The following is an 18710-nucleotide window of genomic DNA, read 5'->3' as shown; positions in this document are numbered from 1 at the left end:
TTAGACCCAAGATTCAGATAAAGAGACCTAGACCTAGCTACATAATGGGCCTGATCTCCCTGGATGAGTTGAGTTTTCTGATTTTCAAAAAGAGTCAGTGAATTTCTCTTTGATTGCCCCCTCGTCTGCAACAAATTCACACCAGAGCTGACAGTAATACATTTTTTATTAATAAAAACATAAAAAAAACAAACTTAGACTGCAATTCCGTCTCTTGACTGTTGGTGGCGCATGTTTAGAGGTGCAGGTGAGAAGCTGTTGCGTGAACAGCCACAGGTGTGTGATGGATCCAAACACAACGACCAGGCTTTGTTTGGGCTGTGTTGGATCCGCACCTTGAGGGTATCCTCGGATTCAACTCAGGAACGCTGTGTGAAACAGAGGAACTGTTTAATGTAATGTTACCGCTCAGGTAATGCTGAGGTCACAAATGGGGACACATGGCAAAAAGCAATTAAAGACGGGACGAATCTCATAAAGAGTGAAGACATATCCACAAACCAGGTCAGTGCTTGTTTATTTTTTCAGCGTGTTTTACTTGTTTGTTTGTTTTTGTTTGTTCTACTGAGTATGTCTTTCTATAGTTTTAGTAGGACCATTTACCAAGCAGTCAGCTTAGTTAGGTAAAGAGGTTATGAGACAGGTTAGCTTGAACAAACAGTCAAGTCTGGTAGGTAGGCAGGCCAATGAATTTTTCATGTTGCTTTTTCTGGACCCAAACTGCTTTATAGTGCTTTATCCTTGCTGTTGCACAGAAGCCCCTTTTGCTCCATTATTTATATATATATATTATATACAGATACATACATACATACATACATACATACATACATACATACATACATACATACTCTCTATTTATCTATCTATCTATCTAATCTATCTATCTATCTAAATATCGATCTATCTAGTCTATCTATCTAATCTATCTATATATATATATATAATAGATATATATATAAAATCAGAAATTCATTTGTTTGGCATTTGTTTGTGCCCTCCGTTCACTCTAGATAGGTAGATTTAGTTAATGAAGAGATAATATGCAGATATTACCACTGACCAAAGAGTAAATTGAATTTTAGTTGGCCAAGGTTTTCTTTGGTTGACTACAGCTCTAGTGAGCAGACCATTTAACAGTTTTAAAGTAAACATCTCAGTGCTCTCCAATGGCATTTCTGTTCTGCAATTTCTTGTTTGTTATTGTCTAATGTATGCCAGTAAGATATATCTACAGTATGATACACTAATATCAGTGCTCATGGTTAGGCTAGTTTAGTCTCCAGGAGAGTGAGTGTGACACAGAAGTCATTCTGAACAGAAGGACTCCCAACCAGCCAAGACAAAACAAGGAACTCCTACTACTTCTATTGCATGCATGGGATTTGGGTATAAAAAGTCAGACACAGAGCAGAAAATCATAACATTACTTTACAAATTTTGCTGCAGACCAGTCCTCACAACAGAGTCAAGTACCACTAACCTCTTTACCATCTATGTAAGGGACAAAAAGTACAGAGAGGAGCTTCATTTGCTTTGTCTTGTTTGTTTTAGGGGAGAGAGACAGCTGTGGTCAAGTGACCATAGATGGTGTGACGGTGAATGAGAGTGAGGGAGCAACAGAAGTGAGAGAGCCAGTGAATCAGAGGAAAAGTTGCTTTTATAGCAGTTATGTTAATAATAATACAAAAACACACACACACACATAGCCCTGTGGCTAATCGACATAATGCATGATTTAGTCTGAATGTAGCTTTTGCCTGTGGCGCCTTAAAAATAATATGAATAGATGAAAGAAGATAACCAGTGTACTGTTGCCTTTGCATGTAAATGTGAAAAAGTGTGTAAAAGTGTAAAATGTATTAAGAAATAGGCCTTTCCATGTGGTCATTTTATATAAACTATTTAAGACAAGATATATGTCATTGCCCCTGAGGGCAAATTAGGCTTGGGAAATTGTGCTACACACACCTGCAATCAACTTCAATACAATGTGTAGCCAACTAAACAGCACAGTGGTACACCAAAGACACAATACATACCATAATTGATTGACGTAGAATTATTTAACATATTGAAGAATATTTGAAATTTATTATTTTTTTAATGAAGATGATTATTTGTTTAAGAAAGCAGCCTTTTGATTACAAATGAAATTGGTGTATGTTGCATGTAAAATGTGGAGGATATTGCTGATTTTGATACTGAGACTGCTGAGTCCACACTCAACCCACTTACAGTGGGTGGTGCAGTTTTAACAAAGTCTCTTATTTGAATTATAATATATATAGTCATATATGGCATAATAATAACGGTGTTTGTTGAAAAAGGGAATAAGGCCAGATGATGAATTCACAGTATATTTGCAGTTTCTTTGCTGTATAGACTGTTTCCCAGCAACGCCATTTCAAGATGAACATTAGGATAGAGGGAATAAACAGAGTTTTACAGAGAGCTATGGTAAGAGGAGTTGAGGGGGAGTTGTTGTGTGGTTAAATGTGCGAATCACAAAAACAATGGGTGGGAAATGTTCAATATCAAAGAGCATTAACATTTATTTTAGTGCATGGAGCATAATTCTATGCATTTAGAAGTAGGGTCAGATCCCTGCATTATAATGTGGATACTTCTTTTTCCTCTGAATGTGGTTATGGAAAAATACCCGGTTTAAGGTGAAGAACATACTCTGTTACTGCATGTTAATAGCTAATTTAATTACAAAGAGGGATGTTTATCTATACTTGGCTGATCTGTGTACAGCAAAGAGCTACTTGAGGTTTTGAGAACTTTGGGTAGAGGATGAAACACTTCATGTCATGTTGCTGTAGTATCAGCTGTTTATATGTACCATGCTGAAAAACAGCAAAGACAGTATAAACAATGGACGTTGTATCGATAGCGTCACGCATAGGTATGTGTGGTGGTTCCAGGTCACCACCATCTTGGCAGTCCTGCATCTTCCACCTTCCAGCAAATCCAGAAATCAGTGAAGATGTGAGCTGACTGTTTGTACTAGGCTGCAAACATGTTTAATTCTGCTGTGAAGTTGGAAACCTTTATATGGGAGCTTATTGAGATTGACTCATTCAAAAGTGGTCGTTTGAGGAACTGCATTTTTTGGCACTTCCACATAGGCTTCACTTCACAGCCAACTGCATTTTTTGGCACTTCCACATAGGCTTCACTTCACAGCCAGGCAGGTTGCTCCTGGCTCCACACCCTTTAATTAAAGATATTTTAATGTTACTCTCCACACATTAACAAAGGAATCTTGGATCACAATAACCATCTCAGATCTCAGATGCCATTGTTAGGAAGAAGATGATATTTACTCCAGTAACGATCAATGAAACAGCATCTCCTTATCTTATCTCTGCATCTTACAGCTGAAAGTGAAGTAACTTAATCTGCTTCATTTTGCTGTAACGTAATCTACTGTAATCTTCAGCTTCAGCTCGACATTGGCATCACAAGAACCAAGACTGCTTGTTTTTTCAGGGATTTTTTTTTTTTTATATACACAGGCTGTTAACTTTTTCAAAAGGCAGCTAGTGCTCATCTTCCTCACCCATAATGAGTTCCAACTCCATCCAAGCTCAACATTGTCTAAACAGAAAATGAGTGGGGCTTTTACTTCAGGAGCACTGGCCACTCAAAACAACTTCTGCTACTTTGCAATTCTATTGTGACACAAGGACACTTGGAGGAGAATGGAATCTATTTAAAATGTAAGAGTCTATTTTGGCTTGAGTGAATACAAACAATCACCATGTAGTCTCAGACTCAGGCCGCCAGACTGAGTTGGTGAGCTCTGTTGTGCTGGTCCCATTCATATCTTTCCATAAGGAGAGAAGAGTGGCAGTATAATCACCGGGCAGTAGTCATCACTGTGAGGAGAGCTGGAGGGCAGCAATCTTCTCTCTGTGCTGTCTCCCCTCTCACACACAGTGGTTGACACTCTGTCACTGCCTGATAAAACAATTGGACTGGCACGTGGCCACATGCACATACTGTATGGGCATAGCTGCACTTGCTGCACTGTACACACTCATGCAAATACTGGACACACATGTTGCTGAATAGATGGATGCAGAAACACACACACACAATTGCACATGTTGGTAGGTGTACACACACACACACACACAGGGACTGGGCATGTAGCCATGCCAAGCCAAAACCAATGACTTCTTTTTGTCCTTCACATTTTTGGTTTAGTGTGATAGGATATAGTGCATGAAATTCATGATTATGTACTTATTTTGTCATTATGATACTTCATTATTTTAAATTGTCTGCCTCAGCTTGCATGTAAAGTTGCTTTTTCCTGTTTTACCCCCGAGGATTAGATTCATTTGTTGTCTGGTGTGGAGTGGATAATAAAGGAGAGCACTTGATGTGTCATTAAACGTCTGCTTTCTACTGATACTGACAGAGAACAGTAATCTACGCAGCATTGAATTAAAGGCTGACTGGTGTGTTATTTCTTTCCACTACCACACAATGATGCCATTAAGGTCATATCAGGTAGAGGGCATAGACCATTGTATCTGTCAGCCTGTGATTCCTGGTTTTAATCTGAGGCGTAGGTTGTTCTTGTACAGAGATTATGGGTTGCATATCAGAGTCATATATCTGCCAACTCCATGAAGTGTCCTTCCATCTCTCTAAATGTGGCTTAGTGCGAGTAACATTTGGAAAATGACCACAACCAACAATTTGTCAAGCTGTGCTGACTGGCGTGCTCAATTCACTTTCTTCTTCTCTACGATAGCAGAATTACGTTTGAGTGTTCGCTGACCTAATCCAATAGAGGCTACATACGGACGGAGTAATGTGATTTCCCAGGCTTTTATTCTGTGTCTGTGGCTGGATAGAGAGAGGCCCCGAAGAGTTGCCATCTGAATTGCCTAAGAGCGGCAGCGAGAGAGGGAAGGATATAATGTATGTGATAGGGACAGCAGCCTTGAAATGGAGTATAGGGGAAAAGTAAAAGGACACGCCAGGGTCAAGTGATTCTGATAAGGCTCACAATGAAGCACCGTTGAACCTTTGCTGTTGACTGTATTGACCTATTTTGTTTCTCTGCAGGTCACCTCAGGTTAGAGGTGTAGTGGTCTATTGAATATACTAACTAGCAGTGCTGACCTTGAATTGTGTCCGTGGCAGCCATTTGTATATGTCAACATCAATAAAATCAACATCAATACCGTGGTTCCACGTGAGCCAAAAACATGAAATTACTTGAAATCAATATAATAGCTATAATACGAATAAAGATAGATGGTGCATTATTGAGCTGAGTTCAGAATGCTTGGCACAATATTGGATTTAAAAAAAAAACATTATATACAGAAGGAAGAGTTAAAACAAGGTATGTGAGATATGACTGACACAGTAAATTGTATTGCTTTTGTGCTTCAGTCACGTGTTAAACAGATCATGTTATGTATGTCATTATTCTTACTAATTATTATATTTTACAATATTTAAACAGCCCCTGTAGCAAACTTGATGAAGCAAGGGTATGTCTAGTCTTGTGTGCATTTTCTTTGCCTAGGGTGGTCAAAAACTGCTTGATGTAGCTTTAAAATTGATTGAGACAAAATTGACATCATAGGTCATTGCCTAATGTGCACCACAACATTTTACCATACAGCCTACCACAAAACTTTGGATATTATTTTGGCACAAATCTTGTATTTAAGCTGAATATGTCAAGCGCATACTGGAGTATACTGCAGTGACTTGAAATAAATGTGCCATTATAAATAAAAGTGCATCCTCTCCGATCTTGAATGAGTGTGAGTTGTGGCATGGCTCCAGGCCTATGAAATGCTGCCAGCACTTAAAATTGTAGTGTTTCAGAGCACTGTTCTCATGAATGGCTTTTCCCCTAGATCGAGATACAACTGAGCCAGTGAGCACCTTTTATTGGTGGGGCCAAGGCTAGCAACGTCAACGAAGTGTGCCAGAGCCAGAATCCAAACCACAAGGGTCGATAAAACAAAGGTGGAGGTATTAAGCCTGTAAATGAAAGTCAAAACATCACCATTGTCCCAAAGAGATTTTGAAAAAACTTTATAAGTTGGCCATCTGGTACACAAATATAAGGTACTAGGAAAGATTTAATACATCACCCATGATGGCCTTAATGTCTGGTTTAGCTTTACAGTCATAAGTCTTGGTATACACCATGACGATAAAAGTAAAACATTTAATGAACATTGCTCCATATGTTTAAACCCCCCGATGCTAATTGCTCTTATCCAGTACGCGCAGAGCTTCATTGTCGGCTGAAAATGACAACAAGAAAAGAACTGATACATCCATCAGTCTCAGTGATTAGTGAGAACAAAATACCCCTCCCCCCAAACGGAAAATGACTAACAAGAAGTGAATGCCAGACCGGACTGAATAATGGAGCGTTAACAAAATGGCAATTCAATCAGAACATCAGCCCGTGTTGTGCTTTAAAGGTCTTTTTGGCTCAGACAGTGTGGCTGCATTTCAGGATGGAAAACAAACTGTGACCTCACATTCTAGTTGGTGTAAATAGTATTGGTCTTTGAGAGGTAATTTTAGAAGGCAATCAATACAAATGATTTTTTCAGTAGCACTGATGAAGTTTGGAATAGTACCTGACATTTGAGCAGAGGACTAAATTATGTATTCACCAGCAATGGAGCACAGATGGGAGTTGTGTATCATTGTTATAGTTCTAACAGAAATAAATCCGATGCATCCGTATATTGATACCCCACCTTTTGAAGTCATCCTTCTAAAAGTTGGGCTCACATACATATGTGTTCAACTTATCCTCTGGCTCAACGTTTCATCTCATAGGTCATTTTCTCCCCTGTCGGCTAATCTGTTGCTGGCTGTGATTCCATCTCCACTCTCAATCACAGACATGCCCTCAAGGACATCCATGCGGCCTGTTTACAGCAGGGCCATAAAGAACCTTGTGTACATCAATATTCCCATATCAGTCCTCTCTGTTGTGCTACGAAACACACACTGGCAGCCAGAGAAGCATCTGATCACGGTTGTGTAATCGCTCTGGAAGCCGACAGTCATGTGCTCTCAGGATCTAAAGGGCTCTTTAATTTTATACTGTACATGAGAAAGCAAAGGAGTAACAAACTCATTACTGAGATGCACTCTGCAGTGCAGTGTGCATGCATGTGAATGCGCTGTATATATCCTAATCTTAAACAGAATGTAATCCTTGACCAGGGATTGTAATCAAGTGAGGTGAGCTGCCAGGCTAGCTGGATGGATATTGTAACTCTGCTTCTAGATTCAGTATTAGATTGAAGACTGAATAAAATAAGCTGCCTGTTTTTTGTTTTGTTTAGTTTTTTACCATCTAGATTTTTACCACTAAAATTCTTCTGCAGCTGTATGAATAACTTATTCTAATTTATTTAGGACAAACTTGGTTCATAGACATGTTGAGCCAAAAATATAAGGCTGGCTGTGTTATAATCTAACAGCAGCAGCCACTTGGGAAATGCAATTTCACTGTCTTATTCCTTGACAAACAAAGGAAGACACGCACTGTTGGTAGGCATACACAGGCGGCAAAGAACTTCATTATTGTTACTGTGTATTGTAAGCAGAATCTTTTCTTAGACTTTTAGATTTTTTTTTTGCAGTACTTCTTTATTGCAGTTTTGGATTTTCTTATTTGGAGAGCTCTGTTGTTTGGCTAGTGTTATTAGAAACAGGCAATTTGATAATACATCACCGTTTTCCTTTAGTTTGATGAAATTACTTGGCTGTGAAAAATAACTTCTAAGTATTCTGCTCTCTGTCAGAATTAAAAGAGTATTTGTTATCATTTTCATTGTGTTCAGTGTGTGCTCTCCTTGTCATAGCCTTCTGTCCCACCGTAAAGTCACACTCAATTCATCAAACCAAAATAAGGCAGCTGTAGATTTTCCATTTGGCTCAAAGACCTGACTGTTAAAATGAAACAGACGAGGCTTTGATTACATCTGGTTTATGTCAAACACGGTGATGAGAACCATGGTGTGCTGTTGTGGAAGTGTTCTCTAAAACCAGTGATTGTGAACAGTACCCCCATAGCTTTTCAGCTATAGCAACATAACACACATTACTTTGCTACTTCCTTTCCTTTCCTCTCCTCTCTTAACCTGTCTGTTACATCCTCATACCTATAGTCTCATTTCAGTCTCAGGGCCTTCCCTCAGAGGGATCCCAGGCAATAAGGTCAGTGGTCAGTGGGGACTGCAAGGTCTGGTGTCAGAGGAAGTGGCATAGTGATGAATGGGAGTAATCTCACAGCTCTTACAGAATCACAAACACTTTACTTGGGGAAGGGGAGAATAGGAGACTGCGTTATGTGAGTGAACACAAAATTTATTATAAATATACATATACATAACAATTTCTACTTCTCTCTCTATTTATATACCTTGTTTATCCTTAGCTGTACACGTATTATGTATGTACACAATGTACTGTATGTTGCTACTGTTACAAAAAGCCATGCAATATCTACAGTACAGTATATGGTGTATCTATGAAACCTACTTTTGTTCTCAATAAATAGTAATAAATTATCCACTTCTTGTTTTTGTACATTCTATTGCACATATTATTTACATTACTGCTTTGGATTAACATTTTCCCTTTTTCATCATGACCTGATGTCAGTTTTAGCTGCTTTTATTGACTGTATGCCCTAAAGGTAATGAGTTCTTTCACTCCACGTCCTCAGAGGACAGACATTTCTGTCGGGCATCTTTGTCCTCAAATGTCACCTTTTTGTTCCTCTTTGGATCGATCCAGGAGTTGTGGATAATGGCATTATTAGGGGTAGGATCTGCCTCAATGATCGACACCACTCGCTTCTTCATCTTGCTTTTCAAGACTTTCTGGAACTTCTGCCTTGTGAAGGCATAGAGTAGAGGGTGAAAGATGGTGGTCCCATAAGCCATGACTAGGAAGCCCAGTCTCAACTTGACCATTAGGTCACTGGGACCCACACTCAGGATGACTGTGTTGAGTACCGTGATGGGTGTCCAGCACAGCAGGAAGGTAGACACAATCAGGAGGGACATCCTGAAAACCCTCTTTTGGCGCTCTCGCCTTTCTCTGTGGCGCTTAACAGCCCTGCGCAAGGCGATGATTACAGAGACAGATGTACGCATACCCAGTGTGGGGTTGCGGCTGCCACTGCTCTGGGATCCATCTGTGGCTTCTTGCTGTGTTGTCATGGCCGTCATCGAAGGGCGCTTTTTCCTGCGAGCCTTCTTCTTCTGTGAGGCGTGAAAACGTGTACCAATGCGAATATTAAGTGCCTGCAGGATCTTGGAGTAAGTGATGAGCATGACAACGGCAGTAAAGAAGAAAATAGGAATCTGAGCAAGCAAGTGGTAATAGAGGCCAAGTTCTGTGTAGTACTGATTAGTATGGACGACATTCTCCACCACTGTCTGGTTCAGCTCAGCATTGCCCGGGGCGAAAAAGCCCACTTCAATAAAGGGTACGAGAAAGCTAACAAAGGATAGCACCCAAATGGCAGCCAGTAGGGCCAGGGCACGGCCCATGGTCAGCACCCGGTTGGCTGGTTTAACTGATATGTCGTAGCGATCAAGGGTGATGGCAAGCACATTAGCAGCAGTGGCAACACTAGCGAAGGAGACACAGGCTTCATGGAAGCAGCAGACAAGAGCAGTGTCTCCTTCCAGGGAAAGCAGCACTACCACAATGGTAAGGGGGATGCAGCACACACAAATCAGCACATCCAATACATGGAGGTTCATAGTGACGATGTTACTGACAGAACTAATGAGGTTCGACTTCATACAGTAAAGGGCAAGAACAGTGAGGTTGGAGCTCAGGCCCAGAAGGATTTCCAGCATGAGGAAGCCAGTCAGGGAGACCTGGAAACTAACAGGATAGGGATACGGGCTTGGGGTTGCCGGGCTCATGGTGCGGCTAATGGGTTCAGTGTTGTCGGTGACCGTGACGTTGCTCATGGTGGCTTCTTGTTCCGGGCAGGGAAGGATATGCATTATCCTGCATGTGGAGAGAAGAGAGACAAAAGAAGAGACTTTATGAAGAGGGAAAGAAAAAAAAGATCAGTCTTTGTGCATCTCTAGAAAGTTTTAATGAATACACATCTGAGAAATCTTGTCAGACGTAATGCTGCCAATTATCAAATGATAAGGAAGCTCTTTTGAGTCTAAATGAGAAATTCAGAGAGCAGACTAAATATGCTGGAACTTTTTTTTCCTAGCCATGGCCTGCTGATTAGATTGTCTCACATTATTGGCATGATTAACTACTAACTATCTTGCCTCAATCAGCTTCTACCTTTGTTATCAACATCCTTTATCAGACACTTTCACATGCATTCACAGCAGAGGCACATAATAAAAACAACTCTGATAACCTCGTAGCTGTAATGGCTTGGTATGTAGTGGCTTAGTTCTTTAACCTCTGTTAACCAGGACATTCAAGTAGACAGTAGTATTACAGAGAGAAGGTGGGTAGGTAACTAAAATCATAATTTCTGGCAGCAGCATGTGTCCAGCTCTGTGATTCACTTAAATGGACTTATATAATTGAAGGACTAATGAGTGCAGCAAAAAGCAATTGGTATTTAGGACCGTAATTAATATTGGGTTAGGGGGCAAAAATACACATGCGCTCCAGAATGAATTTACATAACTGTTTTGCACATGTGGTTCCAAAGTCCTCCTGTAGAGAAATAAATCGAATCTGAACGGGGTTCTAGATGACATGGAGAAAAACAAATGATATTTTGTAATATTTACCCTTCCCTCCAGCACTATCTGAATACCAGGGCTGTGTAATCAGGCCAGAGAGTCCATGATGCATCCACAGAGAAAAGCATCACATCCAAACATAGCCGGTGGGAAAGTGTTTCCGCTCCAGCAGAACCCCCCAGCGAGGCTTTTCCTTTCACTGCTAGTCCCTCCCAGAGAGGATGACAGCCAGAAAAGCACCTGTCCTTTGCGCCAAAGACCGTCTATGGGCTGCCAGTTTTTTTTTTTTTCCTGACCTCAATGGCAAGAAAGCAAAGGAAATCAGCCACCTGCACTCAGTGGATGTTGAAGAGTATAGGCTAATGTCCTCTACAGACTGTTTCTCAAATCTCTGGTCCGTTTGCTTTGGTGATGGTGGGAGCGCTGATGGATGAGTGGAACAGGGATAAGACGTCGGAGCCACCTCCTGTTTATAATCTCATGATATTCCCAGGCAGGAGAGACACAGCCAACCAAGAAAACAAAGAAACACAGACTCTTTCCCCTGAGCAGGACTGGAATGTGCTGCTCATAGTACGATCCAAATCCTTGCTTTTTACTTTTTCTTTGTCCTCAGTGGGAAGATAGTAGTCAGATGTGTTGATACAAAAAATAGTTATATCCATTAGCTCGTACTCCAAAAGGCAGAGTTTGTCAGTCAGTCGTATAGATTCCCCTCTTTATACCATAGTCATGTCCAGAATCTGTCCAAGGGAGGTCAGTGCGTCCAGGCTGCGTCCAGACCCATGTCTCCTCTGGGAGCACTAATGGAACAGGCCTTCACTCTCCACCTCTCTCATCACTCTCTGTAAGCCTGGCTCCAGCCGCCATTGACTTGTAAATCGAGCACAGGTCTCCAGTTTGCCCCTTGACATGCTGAACCCTCAATCACTGGAGATGGCGTGAGTAGAGCAGATTATTAGAGTGCATGTGTGTCCAATCACCATGACACGTGTGATCACTGTGACATTTGTGATCACCAGTATTTATATGGGCATTGGAGAGGGGTTGATTCAGCGATTCAGAAGAAGGTCATCCTCACGAGGTAGTGGAAGAGAGTTCATCAGACGGAGAGCCTGCCTTGTAGATTTGCAAAAAAAAAAAAGATCACAGGCAAGAATTTGACTTTAGGAAGCAGGAGCTGCATACGATCTCATCTGTCTGGCCTTCAGTCCCCACATCATTCATTCACAGTGACCTGAAGAAAGAGAAAGGATTCGGCGATGGATGATAGAAAGAGAGAGAGAGAGCGATAAGGGGAGAAAGAGCAGGAGGATTAGGAAAGTGCGGGGGATGTATTAGTGAAAATAAACATATCCTCAGTAGAGAGGCGACAAGGAAACTCATTAGCATAGCAACAAGCCTCTGATGTCTTATCATGTTCCTGTGCATCGCCTGATGCACTTTACATCTTTGCTACTGCATTAACATAACAGTGGCACTAATCATGGACTTGCACAAAAGCAACTGGTATTTTACAACTGGTAAAAGTAACAAATATTATGCTATTCATGTTGTGTATAGTGTCAGTTATTCCAGGTAAAAAATGCTTCAGAGTAAATTATTGTATGTCACGTGTATAGCCACAGTGGTGATGACATCGTTAAACCATTTTCATGATAGGACAGACTTGTTTAGAGCTTAGTGCAGTGTGATTCCTTGAGGGGCAAGTTGTGATAAAGGCGTGGATGCCTCCTCGCGTGTCACTATATGTGATCCATGTAATCTCCTCAGAGGAACATATCGGTCATTCTTCAAGGTTGTTTCTGCGAGGGATGCCATACTTTACTATGATACAATGTCAGCAGAACAGCGGAGTGCCATGCTTCTGTATGTTTATAAAGATGTACAGCTTTTAAAGTGCAAAATTGGATATCTAGTTTTCTTGCAGTTTGGATATGATGTGTGTGTTTTTAGCTGTAAGACAGACCGATCACAGTATGAGCATATGCAGACATCCTAATGTATAAACACATCAAAAACCTTTTGTGAGTATGATGTTGACAGTAGCAGCTACTTGGAATTGAAGACTGAATACATTTTAATCATTCACTAATAAGTCTCAAATGATAATCATTATGTTTCTAAATGAAAGTCTTGCAACAATGCAAATGAATCAGGAAATTATAGTGATGATGTTTGGCACTGAGTTTTATTTGCTGTCACATACGCGCTCCTCTGCTGAGTGCTGTAAATCAAACCAATAAGTAGAGTGCCCCAACAAAACACGTCAAAGCTCACCATGCAGGATAAACACAGATGTTCCGGAGCCGGGTCCATACACCACACTTTTCCCCTCTGCTTGCAGCTCTGCAACAATCTAGGTCGACTGATAAGTGCTAGTTTATCTTCTGCTCCTTCCAGCAGTAATCCAAGAAGTGGGATTTAATGTTGATGAACACACACAAGAGTCACACAACTGACAGATGTTTTTTCCTTCCTGAGTCCCAGACAGAGGAAAAACAAGTCCACAGAGATTAGTCCTGACAGGGATGATTGTGGGTTTCTTCTTTTTCTCCCCTTGTCCCCTCTTTTCTTTTATCCATCGGTGTGGACCGGTTTGTGAATGCTCATCATCTCACCAACTCTCTGTTGCACTCCCTCCCTCCCTAACCGCCTCGATAGGAGTGCAAACCATCACACTCCTGGTATCTCTCTATCTCTTGCTCTGCTCTCCCCTCTCTCTCCCTCACTCCCTTGTTCCCTCTCTCTGTCTCTCTCTCTCTCTTACTGCGGAGGTTTGCAGTGCTCCCCCAATCCTGATTGGTCCTCTGTAATAGGCTTAACCCTTTCCTCTCCAGCGAGGGGAGGTGTTTCCTTTTGTTCTGACTCTATCCTCTCTTCCTTGACAGTGTCTGTAACATCCCCGTGTGGGGTTGTAGTAATTTGGAAAAAAAAAAAAAAAAGCTTCTACTACGCTTTTGCACAGGGACTTTAGATGCCACTACGCTAAAGACACAACCTGCTGCATAGTCGGCTGGGCAGACTGTTGAAGGGAGAGCAGCAGAACATTCCTGGATGATGTATTAATTAGCCCTGTCACGATGTAATGAACAAGTAATGTGTTTGTGCACCATAGGGTGGGATGATGAGGATAGAGAGCCAGCGGGGAGAAGCAATATTTTCTGTATTGATTTTTGCGCACATACATAGCTCTTACTGTATATGCATGTGCAAGTGAGCACGAGAGGCAGCGAGACTGACAGCAAGGAGATAAATTCTTGCAGCTGTGAGTGGGAGAAATGGATTATGCAGGAAAGAATGAAAGTCAGAAAAGAAGAGATAGAGGATAGTGTCTCTGATTGATAGTTTCAATTAAGTTGTTCTGTCAGATCAGTAAGAGGTTGACCACCCTCCATTCTTTTGTCAAGGCTCATTTGTCAGCTGCAATTATTGCTAGAGGGCATCCTGGTACCTGACAGCCCTCAGTAAAGAAGAAGGGGGCATCTGTTGCTATGGCTCAGCTACCCGATAAGCTAATGATTAAAGCCCTCCAAAAATCAGGTGTTGTTATTCTGGTGGTGACAGCTTAATAATTGCACTTTGCCAGGCAGATGTTTTTAATTAGCTTTCAGGGCATTTAAAGTTTACTTGCTGCCCTAGAACAGAGATCAAAGGTCTGGAAGACGTAAGCTATTACATTCGTAGTGAGGATACAATTAATCAATTAATTAGTTGATCAACATAAAATCAGTTGACTGATCAATTTATTATGTATTGTTTCAAGTTCCAAATTTTCTGGCTAATGGAGTGCTGACAAAACAACCTTTTGTGAAGCTGAAGAGTCATTTGATTGATCAAAAAATGTAAACATAATTTGATAATGATGTTTTTTGCAGCCCTGCACCTTGCATGATGAGCTTTGCAGTCACAACGTGTTTCTTTTGCATTTCTTGAAGGGATCTCTTACTCGATACTGTACCAATGACAAGGCTTTAATCTAGAACAAATTGAAGGTCAAGGAGGACACAATCTGGTATTATTGAGGGCATTGGATACCCCTGATCATACAGCAATCCTTTCCACTTGACACACGAAGACCACCACTTATTGGAGGATTAAGATGAGCAAAAATACTCGCACGTTCTTAAGCCTGTCATCAACTCTAATTCTCACTTGATCTTCAGATCGCACGATACGGGGCTTGGCACGTGTGCGTGTGGATGGAGGAAAGATGTGAAGTTTAACAGATGGGGGATGGTAGGAGGTAGTGGTTGGCGTATAATTGATGTGCAGCAGAGGTTAAACAGTATAAATATTCGTTCTTAAAAGTTTCAATGTTGCCTTTTGGTTTGGCAGAAACGTGTACCGTTTTAACCACTGCATGTACATACATTTTGTATGTGTTTGTGAACACAGCACAGCCTCGTAGTTTTGGTGAACACAGATAAACTAGATCCCCCCAGCATCATTAAAGTCTACTGTTAGAGAACATTGCCATACCAAACCGTGATTTTTCTGTACAGTTACGCGCCTAGTGTGCAGGTCTTTTGAACATACTGTATCTACTTATCAGTAAGTCTGTGTGCATATATGCCATTGGGTTCGTATGTTTGTGTATCCTGATGTATACAGCCAACATCAAATACCTGTTTCCTGCATGGGATCCATCTGTACGCCTCTGGCTGTCAGGCTATAATTACACAGCACATCAGTGCAAAACTTGCTTCTCCGTCACTGCCTGCAACTCAGGGCACATTTCATAAAAAGCGTCCTGACAGGAGTGAAAAGTGGATGTGTATGTGAAAATCCTAGACGGACCACTCTGTCGCCTTCTGACAGATCCTCGAGAATCCATCTAGTTAAGAGTGTAAACATGCTGCTGCAGAAACACTGCATTACAAAAACTTCAGAATTCAATAGAAGAATGACGTTAATATTTCATTCCCATTAATATTTCATCCAGCTTTTTCTCTTCGTCCCCAGACTACACTGTCTGATATTCTTAGTTTTTCTTTCCTTTCACTCTTTAGTGTCCATAGATGTCCATGGATATGCTGTGTCCACGTGCCTGTCGATACTCTTATATAGCCTTGTTGGTGCAGTGTGTGTGGCGTGTCTGTGAAGAGGACCCTCTCTAACCTAAGCTCATCAGATAAAGAAGATGCAGATGTGCTGTCAGTGACCGTCTTATTTCAGCTCCATGCTATGCATGCCAAACATCAGCAGGCAATAGTGGGATGGAAGCCGGCAGGCCCAGAGGACCTAGCACACAGACTTTTATCGCCTCTCTGCAGCAGGCATCCTGCACTTCCATTTGGTGCCACTGTGATTTGCTCCAGATTGCTACAGAACAGAGTTAGCCCAGCGTTAATAGAGTGGCTGGTTTCAAATGTTGTGGCTGGCGTCTTATCTACTTAAATTGGCCTTTGCACAAACCTGGACCAGAATCACATGGACCTGGGCAGTCATACATAAATAGAGTAAGACAAGTAATATCTCAAATAATGTCTCTTGACCTGCTCCTGATTTTCTGTGGAAAATATAGTTATCTACTTACAGCCTTTAGCAATTTCATCCACTTTCTAAGGCACCACAGTGCCCCTTAAATAATGTTAGCCAAGAAAGACACTGACTAGATGATGCAGGGCCTCTGTTTTTTTTTCCGTGAGGTTTGACCACAGGTTTGCTGCTGCTGCTTTGGCCACACTACCAGTGTCCCTTTGGATTCATGCTTAGTTGGTAAGAGATGAAAGTGCCTGGATCAAGCACGAAGAAGAGGAGATGAAAAGAAGCCCATCATCACCACCTCCTACGTTAAACACTCAGGATTGATGAGCAGCTGCTGAAGGTAAAATGCAACCACAGTCGTAGAGGAAATGTTAATGTGTCCTCTTCTATCCCCGTACAAGTCCATTAGCGCTGAAGTGGCTTCATTTGTATGTGACATTTAGTGCAGCACATTGTTGAAGGGTTTTTGGTGCCATTGGTAAAATGCTGTTTGTGTTTGATTACACAATAGATTCCAACTCAAATTCTAATGTAATTATTTATTAATCATGGTGCACTTGTAAAATAATTATGTGGCACGATATAACTAAAAAGGGTAACAAAACAGGAATATATAGCAATATATATATTCACAAAGGTGTTTGTGAAGAGCAAATAGTGCACAACAAAAGAGAGGTCTATGGGTGTAATTATTTTTAGATATTAAAATAATTGTTATCTGTTTTATGTGCGATCATGACATGTTTAACAATCCAAATATAGCCCAAAATTGTTGGCATGAGAGCAATAAGTATCACACACACTGACTTGGTAAGCATCTATTATTAGCAGTCATAAATTATTCTCTTAATGTCACTGCTCACATATGACATCAGTATGTTACCATTGCTTAAAACAACTGCAGCCTGTCAAACTCCATCTATTGCAGGTGTTAGACTACATAATTTCAGCTCCATAATGGCCCGTCCTGACAGATGTGGGGGTGTAGGGAACAAAAATGAGCTTCAGGCAAGACAATTACTTGTTTTTATCCTGTGTATTGTGTTATAGTGGAATACAACTGACAGAGTGTCTGATTTTGATATATTGATGACGGCAAGATTTTTTTCCCCCCTCTCTTGCCTAATTTGTCAACTGTGATTGTTGTAAATTGACCCTTAGGGCAGTGGTTCTCAACATTTTTTCCTTGGAGCCATTCCTGTCTGTATCTATAAAAAGTTGACAACCTCAGAGCAGACAAAATATCGTTGCACCCCCTGTGATCTTTGACACATGACTAAGGCCGCTTTTAGACAGGATCCAGCACTGCGGCAAAAAACACAGGCCTTTTCATTCATTTGAGTTGGGGTCGTCCATTTTGGCTGCGGTGGTCCGCGTCACATGCGCCAAGAACGGTGGAGAAGTTGAGTCCGATCCAACTTTTGGAAAAACCCAACCTGATGGCCACCAATCAGACGCTCAGACCAGTAAAACCACCACAGTCACAGAATGATATGTCGATATGAGAGATGAGATGAGACCGTCCAGGTGGATTCATGGACTGAAATCTGATGCTCTACCTGTCTGTTTATTTCATGTACCCATCACCTAAATCTGTGTCCGACTCGCAATTTACACTGCAAAATAGTGACATGAAGAAGTTTAATTGGGTTTGTGTAGCGAGAGAGAGAGGGAAATAGAGAGCTTTGGTTGAGAGACGTTGACAGTGAATAAGAGTAAGGGAGTGCTGCATGGAAATGCTAAATGGACTGTACTTATATAGCGCCTTTCTAGTCTTCCAACCATTCAAAGCGCTTTACAGGACATATCTCATTCACCCATTCACACACATTCATACACTGATGGCATTGTCTGCCATGCAAGGTACCAACTGCTCATCAGTTTTAGGAGCTAAGCAGTCATATGCGCACACTGATGGCACAGCCTTCGGGAGCAATTTGGGGTTCAGTATCTTGCCCAAGGACGATCAATGCATCAATGAAGTCGGTTAATCAGAGAAATACAAAGTTATTTTCTGACTGCTTCACAGCAGTTACGTTTAACACATAAAGACACACCTCCAGCAATCCACCTCAGCGCCCCTCAACCCCTAGGAGCCATGGAGTGCTCTTCTATAAAACTGTAATCACAACTGTAAGAGAAATTATGTGGGTTTAGGTGGCAAAAGAGATGGAAGATGGCAAGTTATGATTGCACTGGACTCGCGTCCGCCTATAGTTGGGTCTGATCCTGGCAAAACAGTGCTGTTGTGTGCCTGTGGCTGTCAGCAGTTTGTAAGTACCCTAGTATTGAATTTGTGAGTTCAATCAGGGGAATATTCACCATTGTGGTCAGACATGCAACAGACACACAGTACATTTCAACCCATAGATGGTTATGCAGCTGTGTTTTGTCCTCTCAAAATCTAATGTGGACTTAATCTTTAACAAATTGTGCTGTTATTGAATTGCTGCT

General features: G+C 41.3%; 1 protein-coding gene and 1 long non-coding RNA gene across 2 annotated transcripts in view; one reads left to right on the top strand and one right to left on the bottom strand.

Annotated features, from left to right (window-relative positions):
• The first annotated feature begins 251 nt into the window (after positions 1-251).
• The window catches only part of LOC113744241 (uncharacterized), a 64639-nt gene continuing 46180 nt past the window's right edge, over positions 252-18710 (top strand). The window contains exon 1 of the long non-coding RNA XR_003461382.1: positions 252-504. This is a non-coding gene — a long non-coding RNA (uncharacterized LOC113744241). The remainder of the gene's footprint in view (positions 505-18710) is intronic.
• Positions 8368-13658, bottom strand: LOC104940623 (G-protein coupled receptor 22). Its single transcript, XM_010757272.3, has 3 exons — positions 13047-13658; positions 10815-12003; positions 8368-10053 (listed from the first exon to the last, which is right to left on the bottom strand). Exon 3 carries the CDS (start codon positions 10047-10049, stop codon positions 8733-8735), a length of 1317 nt encoding a protein of 438 aa, XP_010755574.1. The 5' UTR covers positions 10050-10053; positions 10815-12003; positions 13047-13658; the 3' UTR covers positions 8368-8732.

Source organism: Larimichthys crocea, chromosome XXI (assembly GCF_000972845.2).
Source record: "Larimichthys crocea isolate SSNF chromosome XXI, L_crocea_2.0, whole genome shotgun sequence".
Lineage (NCBI taxonomy): Eukaryota > Metazoa > Chordata > Actinopteri > Sciaenidae > Larimichthys > Larimichthys crocea.
This window is presented reverse-complemented; position numbering and strand designations above follow the sequence as displayed.